At 34.5% G+C, this 16208-nt stretch overlaps 2 protein-coding genes and 1 long non-coding RNA gene across 4 annotated transcripts; all 3 read right to left on the reverse strand.

Moving 5' to 3' along the window:
• Nucleotides 1-644: 644 nt before the first annotated feature.
• LOC149958497 (uncharacterized) lies at nucleotides 645-1518 on the reverse strand. The gene is made up of 3 exons (XM_090167202.1): nucleotides 1342-1518; nucleotides 1017-1182; nucleotides 645-949 (listed from the first exon to the last, which is right to left on the reverse strand). The coding sequence occupies exons 1-3, from the start codon at nucleotides 1516-1518 to the stop codon at nucleotides 645-647; spliced, it is 648 nt and encodes a 215-aa protein (XP_090023328.1).
• LOC149958498 (uncharacterized) lies at nucleotides 1466-5647 on the reverse strand. Its single transcript, XM_090165901.1, has 6 exons — nucleotides 2736-5647; nucleotides 2624-2673; nucleotides 2372-2566; nucleotides 2194-2275; nucleotides 1703-1919; nucleotides 1466-1548 (listed from the first exon to the last, which is right to left on the reverse strand). Exons 1-5 carry the CDS (start codon nucleotides 2847-2849, stop codon nucleotides 1770-1772), a joined length of 591 nt encoding a protein of 196 aa, XP_090022027.1. The 5' UTR covers nucleotides 2850-5647; the 3' UTR covers nucleotides 1466-1548; nucleotides 1703-1769.
• Nucleotides 5648-9109: 3462 nt separating this feature from the next.
• LOC149958499 (uncharacterized) lies at nucleotides 9110-11959 on the reverse strand. 2 transcript variants are annotated; one of them, XR_016478511.1, is made up of 3 exons: nucleotides 9655-11959; nucleotides 9503-9577; nucleotides 9110-9443 (listed from the first exon to the last, which is right to left on the reverse strand). It is a non-coding gene; the product is annotated as an uncharacterized LOC149958499 (long non-coding RNA). The 2 variants fall into 2 exon arrangements; XR_016478510.1 differs by lacking the exon at nucleotides 9110-9443 and having other exon boundaries at nucleotides 9655-9707; nucleotides 9893-11959.
• Between the last annotated feature and the right edge of the window lie 4249 nt (nucleotides 11960-16208).

A 16208-nucleotide genomic window follows, 5' to 3' on the forward strand; every position in this document is an offset into this window, starting at 1 on the left:
ATATTATTCCCTTTATGCGCTAATATTATTCCCTTTATGTGCTAGTAGTATTCTAATTATGTGCTAGTAATATTCTAATTATGCGCTAATATTATTCCTTTCATGCGGCAATATTATTCCCTTTATGCGCTAATATTATTCCCTTTATGCGCTAATAGTATTCCCTTTATGCGCTATTAATATTCTATTTACGCGCTAATATCATTCCCTTTATGCGCTTATATTAATCCCTTTATGTGCTAGTAATATTCTAATTATGTTCTAATAATATTCCCTTTATGCGCTTATATCATTCCCTTTATGCGCTAATATCATGACCTTTATGCGCTAATTTTATTCCCTTTATGCGCTAATATTATTCCCTTTATGCGCTAATAGTATTCCCTTTATGCGCTAATATTATTCTAATTATGTGCTAGTAATATTCCCTTTATGCGCTAATATCATTCCCTTTATGCGCTAAAAATAATCCCTTTATGCACTAGCAATATTCCCTTTGTGCGCTAAAAATATTCCCTTTCGTATTTTATAGAAAGAGCTATTCAAGTTCAACGAAGCGGGTTATTTAAATATTTTAAGTAAATTAAAGAAATTCTTAAATTGCATCAGTAATATTTATTCATTAGAATATGTGTTTTCAATTTTCATTTTAACTTATCTATTAAGTGTTTAACAATCTTTGCACAATTGTTTTTCAAGGGCTGTCCAATTAAGTAACATTCTATAAACGTGAGAGTTTTAGATAGCACTTTAAAGTTACATGCTACAGTCACTTCTATACCATCTAAATATATTGTATATTCTTGACTGGAAAAAATAACTTTCCCTTTGCCCACAATTACAGGCCCTTTGCCTATCGACTCCTTTTTCGCTTCAGGACAGAAAAAGTTTTGATGTGCTTCCTTTAAAAGTGCTGGTATCAACAGAATTGAAAAAAATTGTTTCACCGCTAAATTAATGAAAATTTATATTTTACAGCGGAATTTGTTGGAAAATAAGTTAATATAAATTCTTACCAATTTTTTGATTGTCATATTTTAAAACCTCGCTCATTATTTCTGCACGGAGATCTTTCGTACTTTTAGTACATAAATTCCAAATTTTATCTGCACAAGTATTCAACGACTCTACAATTTTTTCACCTAGTTTTATTTTCGTAATTCGAAAGAACTCCATTTTTATCTGAAAATATAATGAAGCCATTTTAATTAATCTTTTAACAAAGTACTCAATTTATTTTCTGTAGGAATCTTAACCAGCTATGTGATATTAAAAAGATTACCCCAAAAAATAAATAATAAATACTAACAATACTAGTGTAAAAGGGTCATTGTAACTTACTTGTCTAGCAGAAGTCAAAGCCGGATATATTTTGAGAACTTCGCTGATGCCTAGGCTTTTTGTTAATGTAGAACGGTCATGAAATGTCTTTTCCATTTTTGAATCTATCAACAAAATATTTGGTTCATTCTTCTCCATTTCAATCTCCATTGCTTTTCGATGAGCTGCAATGCTCATTTCGTCTATAAACTCATCACAGTCTTGTTCCTTAAAAAATACCCGAATAAACATTTAGAATCAAATTTAATTCAGAAACAAACTACATTCTTTTGATAAACACAATTTTATCTTTGATTGAAAATTAGCCATTAAATAGGTTTAGTCACCACCAGAAAATTATTACGGAAAATAAAATATTTACTTCGATTCTTTGAGTTTTGCTTGAACAGCTGGCGGAAGTGTCGTCAGATTTGTCGCTTTCAACTGTTTCAGATTGAAATTCGTCGATTTTTTCTTTTTCTCCCGAATACGATTCTTGCATCTTTGACAGCTTGAGAATCTGGGTCATTTTCATCTTCGTCATCGACGCTTTGGCGCCAATTTTTAAATTTGGTTCTAAGCTTCTTATAAAATATCTCCTAAAATGTTTTCATAACTTATGAATATATTTAAAAATGTACCGGCAAAGGGGGTATTATTATAAGCCTTTATTAAAATACGGGTAAAACTTTCGACCCACTAAATTCGTAATGTAGACAAATTTGTCTTTAAAATTATTTAGTCTGCATTGCAGACGATTTCATCTGAAAAACAGACGCCTGAAATTGGTCTTCAACTGTCCATATCACTTTAGGGGGTCGAAACTTTTACCCATCTTTTAATAAAGATCTACAAACTTAAATCTGTCCTTACGTATCCTTCTCCTGGGGTCTGACGCAAATGCGGGTATTCCTGCACCAATCTTTTGGAGACAATCATGTGTGAACTAGGGTACCTGTTTAGAAAAATAATATAAATACAGATTTCAAATAAAATCGTTTCTTGAAACAAAACAATATATGTATTTAAAACTATACACTATTAAACTTACAATGAAAATCGTTTTAAAATATCATGGAACAAAATAGATACTAGTTCAGTGATCTTCCCTGGCATAGCTTTGGCAGAAAGTTTGGAAAATTCATCTGGATTTTTAAATTCTTCTGCTAAAACAGGCAAAGTATATGCCGCCACAAAGTTCGTTGTTGAACCAGTCCCAGTGTGTCGTTTTCGTTTCTCTTCAATACTAAATGTACATATATTTTAGTGAAATGAAAAATGAAACATTTTTGGTTTCACTTACACAGTACTTTTCTCTGACGGCATTGTTTTCTCTTGCAGCACTGCATCTACCTGATACAGTCTTGATATACAAATAATCTTTATTATTATTGATATTATTATAAGTAACATACGTTATGAAGACTGCTATTAGCTGAACTGACATCAACATGAATCAGAGAAATTTCAGATTTGGATTCTTCATTTTGAATATTAGATTTCAATATTTTTACTACTTTCACTTTCATGTAATTTTCAAACAATGTAGATTCATCCACATCGATGTAAGTTTCATAAGTAGGAGGCCACCAACGGTCAATATATAAGAATTAAACGACAAAATTGGTAAAAAAGACCGTATATTTAATAAAAATAAATCGCAGTACTTCGGCAAAATATGCCTTCAAGGCGGTACAAGATTTAAAAGAAGACTAATATTTGAAAATTTAAAAGCACGCGCGGTGGAATGCCTAATGAACGCGAGCCATAAAAAGAGAGCTAGAAATAACTACACTGAAAAACTAAAGGGGGAAAATATTACATAAAATTTCATAATTCTTATTGAAAACCTGTGCAGGATAATGGACACTTCTTTTAATATTATGTACATAGAGTAGTACAAAATGATGTCACACAACGTCACCCATGCTTTCTCCCATAGTTTAAAAAACGCGCCTAAAATGGCGGCCATATTCAAAGCTGGAGTGCCAAGTGATATTACTCTATACTTCTGAAATTTTCCTGCAAATGCTTTCTCTGACATCTCACAATGTATAGCGATAGATCCGCCACCCCCTTAATTTTCGCCAACAAATCCGGTTGCAAATTTCGACTTTCCCAAAAATAACCTCACGCGTTCAGCGGACCTCACCGGTGAGTCCGCCGAATCACCGCTCTCACTGGATTTTATTATAGTCCACGGTGACGTCACGAAACTCAGTGGTAAGCCACTGACCCGACTCACCGAATGAATTAGTTGGTTTTTTTGTTTGTCACCGGCAGGGGCGTAGGAACGTTCAAGAAGTTGGAGGGGGCAAAGAGAAACCAAAAGGGGTCTGGAGAATGGTTTTGAATTTTTAATGGAGTGTAGCTTCTCCGAATGCATGTGTACATTTTACTACTATGTACATTGGCGGGAAAAGACTGAAATTTAAATACAATTGAGGTTATATAAGCTTTTTATGTTTTTAAAATAATAATTTGAGCCTTGTGAAAATTTCAACTGACCAAAAAGTTGTAGGGGGCAATAACATTTGTTGCCCCTCCCAGGTTCCTACACCGCTGGTCACCGGTGTCGTGACGTCATTCTACAAAGGTAAAGGCGTGAAAGCAGACGAAGATGCAGTAGCAGACAACAGTTTTAGAAACACCGATAATGATAAACAAAAATGCCACAATAGTGCTACGTCAGTATGACGTCCAGGCTCAGCGATTACATATTTAAGAAAACATCGGTATTTAGCCGATGAGCAATGCTGAACGCAGCCGAACCCCCCCCCCCCCCCGTTTTTTAGGGTTATGAAAATGGTTAAAATATTACAATATTTGTTTTTCTAGAATTAAAGCAACCGCGTTAGCAACATTTTTGTCACTAACCGCGATAACACTGTAAAATAAAAAAATAATTTCCGGTAACCGCCGTCTCATAAAAACGGAAAGGCCGCTCTATCCAAACGTTAATTACGTCATGGGCGAAGACGCTCAACATTTGATTTTATATAAGGGTCTTTTCGCTTGCCCAGCTTGATGAAAAGTTGCCCTGGAGTAGTTCAGCCAATGCTTAAGAATAAGTTCATAAACGCTTTAGATTAGGTCTGGTCCGTTAAAGTCTTTAAGTGAGCAGTCATTGTCTATGCACGATTTGAAACTTTCAAAGGAAGATCCAGTTAATGTAACTTGTTTCCTTCTATCACCGTAACACAACAAAATCTTCACTTCACTAGTCATCCTTCTATTATTGTCGTAATAATAGTTTTCTAACTAGTATTCAAAAACTATTTTTCTTAATTCCAACGAAAACTTGGGCCGAAATCAGGTACTCTTAACTGGTTCAAGACTAGGCTAATAGAAGAACGTAGACCAGGAAAATTTCAGAAAGAAAAAACAACAGTTTTGCCAGCTGACCAGGGGGTGTTAGTCATGGAAATTTGGATTGACTTGTAAATAGTGTAAATTTTTAAGAGAGTCCACTAGACCCGGACCCCTCGACCGATCTATTTTTTCGACGAGTCCGAGACTCTTCCCCCTTTTTTCGCCCCCCTCGTTTAAATTTATATGTTCTTTAATCTCCCTTTATTCCTCCATTTTATATTCGAAAATAAATGTTACCTAACCAGGCTAAGCCTATAAAATTTTTATTGTAATTATAAAATAGACAGTCAGAAATCGAACTGCAGCATTATTTCATTATATATTCCCAACAACAAAGTTTACGTTATTTTCATATATAATCGTGATCGGGTAAATTAAAATGCACGTAAATATTATCACATTTAATTTAACAATTAAAGTCTTCATTTCAAATCCATCGGACTTAAATGTTTTTCTAACTTAATTAATTTTAATAAAACTAAATTTTGATATTCAATGACACTGTTACAATTACTGTACCTAATGGAATACAGAGTAACAGAGCAAGACTAACGAAGTATGAAATTTTTTCCCCACACCGGCCACACCTGTTTAAGTTAAAAGAGGTTTTTCCCTGGTAGGCCCAAGTTTTCCAAATTTTTCATTGGTCATTGTCAGTTTCTATAGGCCTAACTGATAAGTAGATAGGGGAGATCTAGCTCCGTGGGGAGCCCGACTAATTTACGGATAGCTGAAATAGTGGCGGTCAGTATACACTATACAGGTGTCTCAAAGAGAAAATAATTCTACTTTATATTAAATTCTCGAAATTTTCCCTCTTTTTACACAGCTAACGATATAATTTGAGGGAATCCCGTGGACTCTTTATCCCCTTCTAAAAACATATTTTTAGGAGTCCCGTTTTTTTTTCAGGGGTTTTTGACGCGTGGACTGCCGCTATTTACAAGTCTGGATTTTACCCTTCTCTGGACGTTTTTCCTATTTCCCCTAAGCGGTGGATTTTGGAAGCTGGTGAAGAGAATCATGAAGGAATTTAACCGAGCTACCAGACTATTGAAATCAGAAGCTTTGGCTTCACTAAAACTTGGCGGAATCAGCCAGTAGCGGCCTCTCCCGCTAGTTTACGAATAAAGGATATTGTTAACAGACGGCGTTACTGACAAATCTGCCAGTTTCAAATCGGCGCGTGGTCTACCATTGTAAAAAATCGTTCTAGTTACATTCTGATTTCTATGGTGTTAGTAGGTTATATACGGTCAAAGATAATTTAAACTCGTACCCAATATTCGAATACTGAGAGCTTTCCCATTGACGGTTTTGTTACGAAGCGTTTACTCTTTTCCGGCACGTGACCTCAGAAAAATCGGGCTCCATCGGTTGCGGTAAGGCGCAAACCACGGAGCGAATTTTTCCTGAGTTCCGGCGGGAAGTTGGTAAACGCTATCGGCAACGCGCGAGAGAGTGATTTCGAATCTAGGGTACTAGTTTAAATTATCTTTGATACGGTAGTAGGTCAAATTATCGTACAAAACGATATAATTATCGTACAGGTTGGCAATGCTGTACCGCATCCATAAAAATAGCTTCGTTTTCTGACGTTGCCAACCTGTACGATAATTATCGTTTTGAAAGTTAATTTGACCTTCCGTGCGATTTACGATATCCCACCATACGAGATTGACAATTGTACGATAATTCAGTAATTTAATTATAATTAAAAGTTAAATCATAAGTTTAAGTTGCTTTAAACTCTCCAAGCCTTACACATGGAAAACTAAACGTTACAAATCGTCCAATATTTCTGACTCAAATCAGACTGACATTTTCGGTGGCTGGTACGATAATTCTTTTCAATCAGGCTGGCAACGCTGATGCGGTATATATTTCTATAAGCTCTTTTTATTACAAGCCAAGAAGGTCAACTTCTGGTCAAGGTGGAACAAGTCGGCCCAGTCCGTAATATTAGTTCCACATCAGTGTATTCGAATGGGCAAAGCCATACACCCTTAGTAGACAAAGGTAGGCAAACTAATACAAAGCTTTTGAGGCTTTGTGATTTCTTATCGTTGGATATATAAATTGCCACCCTAAGTGAAAGGGTGGATGCCGCCCACCATCAGGAGACCCGGGTGGGCAAACTAATATAAAAACTGCTGAGCCCATGTGATTTCCTATAGTTAGATATACTATTTACCATCCTATGTTAAAGAGAGGCCACCGCCCACCCTCAGGATACATGGGTGGGCAAACCAATTCATAAGCTGTTGAGGTCATTTATTGACTTAACTTGCAAGGTAATTTGACAAAAAGCTATATTTTAAATTTCGATCTATTTGTGGTAGAGCTATAAACGGGTAGTCTTTACGTGAACTTGTAAGTTAATATACCTAAGTTTTGCGAATGGTATACGGCAAAGATTATCGTAATAAAAATTTACCTTCATAGATATAAAACTACATATGCCCGAATGCCCCTAGTTTTTGGATGAGTATGGGAGTCCAATAATTAATAATGGCGGTACGTAAGTGTGTGAAGGGAAATAGAGTCTTCAATGCTTTAACTTTTTAAGCGTACGCGTGTTCTTAATAATATAATACCTTCTCCCGATAGTGACTTCAATGTATAATTGTTTCTCTATGGTTCTATTGCTTTTATTACCCAAAAGGAAGTTCGTCAGTGTGGATTGAACTCGTAGTTTGTCTTGAACCTTATGTTTGGTGTAACGAGTGATGAAGTTTTTTAATGTCTCTTGTTGATTTATTTAAATAAGAAAATAAGTATCTCATTGTGGGGCTTTTAGAGCATTTATAAGTACATATGGGGAAGAGGGCATTTAAAATTTTCGAGCTCGTTTATTCCAGTACTCACTTTCGAGCGAGGCATCTTAAGCGAGTATGACCACCTACCACTGCTCACCACCCGAACATTTAAAATTTTCGAGCTCGTTTATTCGAGTACTCACTTTCGAGCGAGGCATCTTAAGCGAGTGTGCCCACCTACCACTGCTCACCACCCGAACATTTAAAATTTTCGAGCTCGTTTATTCGAGTACTCACTTTCGAGCGAGGCATCTTAAGCGAGTATGCCCACCTACCACTGCTCACCACCCGAACATTTAAAATTTTCGAGCTCGTTTATTCGAGTACTCACTTTCGAGCGAGGCATCTTAAGCGAGTGTGCCCACCACCCACCACCCGACGCGAAGTTTGAGGTTCATTTGACCTTAAATTTCGGAAAATATACGTAAAATAAGGCGTAAAAACGGACGAGAATTTCGACAACTTAACTAGCCAACTCCCCCCACGCCGCTAAAACTAACGAGAATACAGTAGAAGTTCCGAACTAACTTTGGAAAGCTTACAGTAGCCAAGAGCGTAAAGGCGTCTTAATTCGGAGTTTTTGACTGTGAGTTCGAATCCCGGTTTCGCCAAAATTTCGAATTATTTTCGCAGCGCCATCTGCCGTGTCGTTGCTTTCCACACCAAACAAACAAACACACAAACAAACACACAAACACACAAACAAACACACAACACTTAACGACTGTCCGTCCATAGCAATAGTCCCACTTCGATATATATATATCTCGATGTGGAACTAAAAAGGCTTAGGCAAATTGGCTTGGCTTAGCTCAAGGGGGGCGCATTCAACGAACGAGTTTTGGAGATTTTCCGAAACGGCTCGGAGAGAGAGAGAGAGAGTGTGACGTCATACGTGGTCAACCCATATTCTTGGGTAGCTAACTCTTATATATGGGTGTCTGTCAGAAACCAAATAATCAGGTATTAAAACCATTTTTCCTAATAATGGTTATAAATTATATATATAATTATAAATTATATAATTATAATATACAATTACGTTTGTAATATAATTTATAACTAGTTCATTAATTAATATAAGTTATATTAGTTAATTACGTACGTAATATAAATTATAATTTCGTATGTAATATAAATTATATAATTAGTTAATTATGTATGTAATATAAATTATATAATTAGTTAATTATGTATGTAATATAAATTATATAATTAGTTAATTACGTAAATAATAAAAATTATAATTACGTATGTAATATAATTATATAATTAGTTAATTACGTACGTAGTATAAATTATATAATTGGTTAATTACGTACGTAATATAAATTATATTAGTTAATTACGTACGTAATATGAATTAGTTAATTACGTAAGTAATATAAATTACAATTACGTATGTAATGCATATTTATATAATAAACTAATTATATGGGTGTGTAAAAATTTAATATAGCTATAATTATCAAACCTTAGATAATTAGTTTAAAATTTTTTAGGCTTATCAAAATTTTGCAAAAGTAAAACTTTAAGAGTTTAAATCATTTTATTTAAGTACAACAATAATTTGAACAACTAGATAAAATTCACTTGAAATCAAATTACATAAAAGAGAAACCGCGATAACAACATTTTTATCAGAACTCGCTCATTTTAAAAATCGTTTTGACTTTTGACTAATTTTTATCAGAACTCGCAAAACATAAAACCATTAAATGCGCTTTTTAATTTATAAGATATAAAATGACTAAAGACTAAACGTTTTGACCCAACTTGACTCTTTTTGTCGGGTCGAAAAGTTGTCTCGTGTGAAAACACCTAAAGATTTTTTATAAATTTAAGGTAATCTATTTTAACCAACGAAAATGAAAGCTTTGCGATCTTTTCCGTATCTTTGGCAATGCTCTTCATTTCGGGCACAAATTTTTTCTATATGAAAAAGCATGAGTTACGTTACGTGATGTGGTTACTTTCTTAATTTTGATTACTTCTGGCTTGCTTATTCCCTTCGCTTCTCGTGGTACAGCTGATTCAAATAGTTCATTTGTATTATTGTCCTCACCCTAACAAAAATAGATATCTGATTGATTCCTCGCTGAGGTTAATGATAATAGTTAAGAGTAGCGAGATGTTGACTTACTTGTGTGGAACGAAAGGCTTGTCACCACCATCATACGCATTGTAACCTGGCCACTGGTAAATAAGGCATTAAATGTCGCAAGCTGACTTCGGCCTAGGGTATTAGCCTAGCTAATTTTTATAATTATTCAACATCTCAAAGAATACTTTTAACAAAATATTTTACAATTCATCTTTCATTAGTTAGACACTTATTGGTCATGTCATTAGTATGAGTCTTGATTAAAAATGACTCGTACATTTTTGTAACGAACATTAAGATCCTTAGGGCCGAAGAGCTTGTAAATTTTCATCTTTTCGGAAACCATGATATGATGTCCCTTTATTTTTCGTTTTCCCAATTCCATTTTTACACAGCAGCATATTTCAGGCGGGTTATCACAGTAGCTATGAAAAACACAATACTATATTGAACATTCCAAATATGAACAAAACGAAATTCAAGCATAAATTTATATTCATACATATTAAACTAAACAGGGTTCTTTAAAACTAAATTAGAGGTGATAGTTATATGGAATTAGGATCGTGCATAATAGATAAATAATGTAATTTCACTATTTCATTTATTTCTAAACCGTTGAAGGAAATTAAAATTTCACAAAGTGATTTCACACTAAAGGCTAAACTAACAAAAGTTTTATATCATTGATCAACACACCTTAATTCTTAAAATCATAATGACAGTTTAGAATAATATTATTATATTAATATAATATTATTACTTAATCCATAAATTGTAACAAATAAAATCCAAAGATGTACTTACCGCTAACAAACCAGAAAAACAATACAAAGAACGGCTTTTGAAGCTACAGCAGGCCGCGGCGGCAACCACGGTGCTTCTACGCGACTCGTGTAGAGCGCCCACGTATGACGTCAAAATTCAAGAAAAAAATACTTTCTACCGCCCACTTCGAAAACCCGGCTTCTGGCGTTTTTAGACAAGCGGGAATGCTCCAACCTAATAGTGTATTTTTCTCTACGAACCTTGGGCTTAGCTATCGTCACGGAGTCGGGTTAAGAAACGGTTCTGTTTTTATAAATTAACTTCGCAATGAGATATAAATAATAAGTTTAATTAATCAATATTACACAATATGCCTAATTTCTATAGTTGTGCTATCTGCACCAAGTTCACTAAAAAGTTTTCTTTGCTTCTAACTCATATGCAAAAAAAAAGCACGAAAACGACCCGGGATTGGTTTTGACGTGCGGTTTGGATGGTTGTGGAAGATCATTTAAAAATTTTTAAGAAATATAGAAACCACTTTAAATACTCTCATAAACATCACTTGAAAAAAGAATCGAATGAGGATGCCAAAGGACCATCGATTCGCCAAAATATACTTCAAGAGGAAAATCTAGAGAACGAGAACGAAGGGGTAACGAATACAGCGTTCAGTGAAATTGTTTCGGACGTTGCACCTGACCTTTTGACAGAAGAGGATGTTCGATTACGACCTATCGAAATGCGTGAACTTTTAATGAAGTTAATTCTAAAATACAGAGAACAACACAACCTTCCAAAATGTGTAATGGAGTCGCTCGTAAATGATCTTTTAGATGTTGTCAACCAGGTAGTGTCTACAAATAATGCGCTGGCCATTGATATAATGAAGAATACTAATGATATTGAACAAATTGAACGTCTTTTAGCAAAAGAAAAAGAGAGTATGGAACAGGCTTTTGTCAGTTTAAACAGCAATTACAAAATACAATCTTATTGCAAAACCAAACTTGGGATGATTGAACCAACTCAATATACATTTTCGGAAACGCTTAATTTTCAGAAAAAGAAAAACTTTCATTACGTTCCTTTAATTAAAGTCCTTGAGAAACTTTATGCGTCTGAAAATCAACTAGAAATGCATGTGGATTTAAATAGTTTATCAAATAATACCATTGGCCATTTTTTCCAAGGGGTTATTGGAACAAATTTAATTAGAAATTCTTTCTCGCTAAATAAAACTATTTTACTTCAAATCTATATGGATGAGTTTGAAGTAGCAAATCCACTTGGATCGAAAAGAGGGAAAAATAAGGTACTCGGATGTTATTTTTCCATTCTTAATTTGGATGGAGTTCACAAATCAAAGCTAAGCAACATTCATTTAATATTTTTGGCAAGGTCAGAGGACGTAGACAATTACGGATTTTACGAAGTAATGCAGCCGTTACTCTACGATTTAAAAGTTCTAGCGTAAACTGGAATATTTATACAGAGTGAAAACGACAATTGGCAAGTAGTTGCTGCCCTTTTTTCCGGAGATAACCTCGGTCTCCACAAATTAGCTGGTTTTAACGCTAACAATTGCCACCAGACCCAATGCTTGATTTAAAAGAAGGAATAATGCCCTCTCTTTTAAAGCGCATTATTTCTTACTTAATTTCAAATAGCGCACTAACATTAGAATTATTCAACCAATTAATTGCAGATTTCTATTATGGGAAAACCGAGACTAATAGACCACAAAAACAAATAAAAAACTCTATATTTGGTGACGGCCATTTAAAATGCTCAGCTAGCGAAATGTTTTGTTTGTTTCGTCTTCTTCCCTTTATATGTTTTGAATACATACCTTCTCCTGAAACTAGTGATATATGGAACATATATTTATTGTTTAGAGAAATTGTTGAATATATTTACGCGCCTGAATTTTTAAAAACAGATTTTCCTATTTTAGAAAATCTCATAGATGACTTCCTAAAATGTGTTAAAAATATTTTGGGACCAGATATTATGACGCCCAAATATCATTACTTGGTGCATTATGTTTCAGCATTTAGAAACTGTGGTCCTTTAAAATCAATATCGTGTATTAGATTTGAGAGCAAACATAATTACTTTAAAAAAATTGCTTATGCCTCAAAAAACTTCTCGAATATTACCAAAACCTTGTCGTATCGACATCAGTTTTACCAATGCTACATGCAATTGGCTGAAAACAACAGCTACATTCAGTCTACTTCATTAGGATCAATTGTTACTAAAGAAGAATTGCCCCTAGTGATATTATGAATGATTTCCCAAACTCATTTTATTCATTAAAAAAAGCAACTGTAAATAGCACCAATTACGTATTAGGTTGTGTCGTGGCCTATGACAAATTAAAATACGATATTAAAAGTTTTTTGCAAATTAAATATATATTTTATGTAAATGGAATTATATTTTTGCCAGGAAAAATACTAAATGTTAAGCTGTTCTGTAAAAATGTTTACGCTTATGAAATTGAATTATTTTCAAATGTTTGGAAGGTGATGAAAATTGATTCCAAGAAATATAATGAAATAATGGATGTGTATAAACTCTGTAATAAATATTATGTAACAGTAAGATCGAAGGTTTTCAGTATTCATTAAAATTAGAATTAATAAACATTTTTTTAAATTAATTTAACTGTATTTTTCCATTATTTATTTTAATTCTTTAATTTTATTTTTTATGTATTTCTCGTAGAAAGAATATACATGTGATTCGTTTAAAACCGTGATATAACATTTAAAGGGGAATATGCGCTTAAATAAAACATATTCCCAGAAATTGCCAAGAAGTAATGTTTACAACAGCCAGGACCCATAAGTTATTATTTATATAGTGCTTGTTGAAATATTAAAAAGTTGGAAACTTTCTCGAACGTAACATCGGTTTTTTGCTAAGCCTTAACATGCCAAAAAAGTTACCTGGTTATAAGGAAACACTTGTTGCATACCGTACTGCAAAAGTAATATGTTTAGTTCTAAATGAATGAGTTTTCATCATTTTCCAAAAGATAATTTTATGCGAAATGAATTAACTCTGCCTCCACGAGAAGCTTTAAAATTGCCCAATATTATAAACATATTACATATAATTTTAATTATTTATACCATAAGAGGATGATAATAATAATAATATTATCTTCTTATACTTAGTTTTAGTAACATTATATATTTTACCTTAAAATATATTATCGAAAATTAACAATAGTATGTTCCTTATACACGTGAGCCGACGCGTTTGTTATCTGACGCAAAATTATCATGACGAGGGCAAAAACGCGTCTCCATTGGCTTAAATATGACTTTTTGGCTAGCCATTCTAACCGCTTAACCGAGCGACCGGAAATATCTCCTTCCCAGATGAATTTGGAGAGGGGAGTAGAAACCGAGTATCTTTTATTGAAGCGTCCATTGTCACCAAAACAAAAATTTACGATGTTTTTTTACAGAATGATAGAAAATATATCAATGATCATGTCCTTAAAATTTTAAAGTTATTGTAAAAGTTTAAAAAGTTATGCTAATTTTGCTGCAACCTATATCAATCTGGACCAAAAATGTCAGAAATTGCGGTTGAACCTACGTGCAGCGCCAAACGAGTGAAGCAGCAAACGGCAGCTAATTCTCGTTTCCGGCAAAGAAACGGAACTTATTTTAAAAACACTATAAACTAAAATCTACGAATATAACTCGAAGAACGTCGTAGCAGACGACAATTCCGATCGAAAACGATAAAACTGGGGGAAAATAATAATTCGGTCACTAGATGGCGAGCGGTTGTGAGATTCTCGAGTCAGGGGGATAAAACTTGAACTTTGGTTGCTAATAATAAATCAAATACTGAAAATATTTACGTGAAAGTATTAGTATGACCATTAGTATCAATTTAAATGGTTTTTAACCAATTTTAGGGTGGTGATAATTCTCCTTTAAATCTTAATGGATGTTATTCCTATTTCCTCCAAGCGAGGGATTTTGAAAGCTGATTAAGGGAATTGGAGAAGCAGACGATATTCCAACAGGGTTTCCAGGCATTATTTTGCTCTAATATATTTATTTTGCATTAAAAATGTATGACAGTCTTGCTTTTCAGTCGTTGAAAAACAAGGTTGTCATACATTTTTCTATTTAAAACACATGTCTGGTACATAGAAATCAGAAGGTAACTTTAGAACGATTTTTGTTATGGTAGACCACGCGCCGATTTGAAACTGGCGGGTTTGTCAGTAACGCCGTCTTTTAACAATATCCTTTATTCGTAACGAAGGTAGACTTTTTAGTTACCAAACTAGCGATAGAGGACGCCACAGACGGATTCCGCCAAGTTTTAGTAAAGCCAAAGCTTCCGTTCTAATTGGTGGGCATTCCACCATTGAAAAAATCGTTCTAGTTACCTTCTGATTTCTATAGTCTGGTAGCTCATATAAATTATCGTCTGATTCCCCAATTAGCCTTCTCAGTTTACATAGAGCCACGTAGTGGCAAATGCAAGAAGCTCATGAACTGCTATCTAAGCAGCCGAGAATCCAGCAGTTCATGAGCTTCTCGCATTTGCCACTACGTGGCTCTATGTAAACTGAAAAGGCTAATTCCCTTCACCAGCTTCCAAAATCCACCGCTCAGGGAAAATAGGAATAACGTCCAGAGAAGGGTAAAATCCAAATTTCCGTGCTCGCGCTCTTCACTTTCTTAACTAGTGATAGAGCTCCCGCTCGCGCTCTTCTCGTTTTTGCTCAGAGGCTGAAGCTCACGCTCGCGCTCTTCTCGTTTTTGCTCAGAGGCTGAAGCTCACGCTCGCGCTCTTCTCGTTTTTGCTCAGAGGCTGAAGCTCCCGCTCGCGCTCTTCTCGTTTTTGCTCAGAGGCTGAAGCTCACGCTCGCGCTCTTCTCGTTTTTGCTCAGAGGCTGAAGCTCACGCTCGCGCTCTTCTCGTTTTTGCTCAGAGGCTGAAGCTCACGCTCGCGCTCTTCTCGTTTTTGCTCCGAGGCTGAAGCTCACGCTCGCGCTCTTCTCTCTTCATTCAAACATAAAATTATACCTTGCGAAAAAATAAAGCAGCGTCAAATAAATATACCAAATTGTTTTGTTCATTTGTCTTAAATTGTATCGCCGACGTACCGCGTTTTTATCCCATTAAATCAGTTTACTGTCCCAATTTTGTTGATCATTCTTTATTCTTTCGCATTTGTTATCTCTTATCTCTTGACTAACGGTGGCTTTCGTCATTATTGTTCTAAATATACCCAGTCGAGTTTAGAACTCTACGGGTATTTTTATTTTAAATTAGAACCTTAAGGTAATATAATAAATAAATACTAATCCCGTATGGGAATGTAAAAAAATGCTACCATTTACTAAACCTGTAAGTTGTACGTTATATACCCTTAATGTCCTGCAATATACCCTTAATGTACTAAAATATTTCATATCACCTATTTAAACCCTTTTAGGATTTCTTTTAAGCTCTTTATAGAACACTATTTTTTAGAGTGTAGTGCGCTATTATTAAATCACTGACTTAGAAGACGAACTGTTTGTGATAAACATAGGTATTTATATCCTCGATCTCTTATATTCGAGGCAGAAGTTTGTAAGACGCGATGGGAACCTACGACTGTGTGAAGAAACAATTAATTAGGTAGCTCAGTCAGTGCTCGTTGTAACTTTTGAACCAGTTAGAGTCGCTTCAGACAAGGTAGTTCAAAATAAAGGATACAGTTTCGTCGTTAATTTTTGTTTTAACTAAAGTCAAATTTGCAAACAATCCAAAATGTAACTAACAATTACATTT

Source organism: Leiobunum rupestre, chromosome 2 (genome assembly GCF_980474605.1).
Source record: "Leiobunum rupestre chromosome 2, qqLeiRupe1.1.hap1, whole genome shotgun sequence".
Taxonomy (NCBI): Eukaryota; Metazoa; Arthropoda; class Arachnida; order Opiliones; family Sclerosomatidae; genus Leiobunum; species Leiobunum rupestre.

What these genes read in the sequence shown, in the direction of transcription:
- LOC149958498 (XM_090165901.1), bottom strand. Translation starts at nt 2,849, where the DNA reads ATGAAAGTGAAAGTAGTAAAAATATTGAAATCTAATATTCAAAATGAA. An exon ending in CCGTCAGAGAAAAGTACTGT is followed by an intron (nt 2,567 to 2,623) that starts GTAAGTGAAACC and finishes ATGTACATTTAG; the next exon opens with TATTGAAGAGAAACGAAAAC. An exon ending in ATTTTAAAACGATTTTCATT is followed by an intron (nt 2,276 to 2,371) that starts GTAAGTTTAATA and finishes TTTTCTAAACAG; the next exon opens with GTACCCTAGTTCACACATGA.
- LOC149958497 (XM_090167202.1), bottom strand. Translation starts at nt 1,518, where the DNA reads ATGAGCATTGCAGCTCATCGAAAAGCAATGGAGATTGAAATGGAGAAG. An exon ending in CTTTGACTTCTGCTAGACAA is followed by an intron (nt 1,183 to 1,341) that starts GTAAGTTACAAT and finishes TTATATTTTCAG; the next exon opens with ATAAAAATGGAGTTCTTTCG. An exon ending in ATATGACAATCAAAAAATTG is followed by an intron (nt 950 to 1,016) that starts GTAAGAATTTAT and finishes TCATTAATTTAG; the next exon opens with CGGTGAAACAATTTTTTTCA.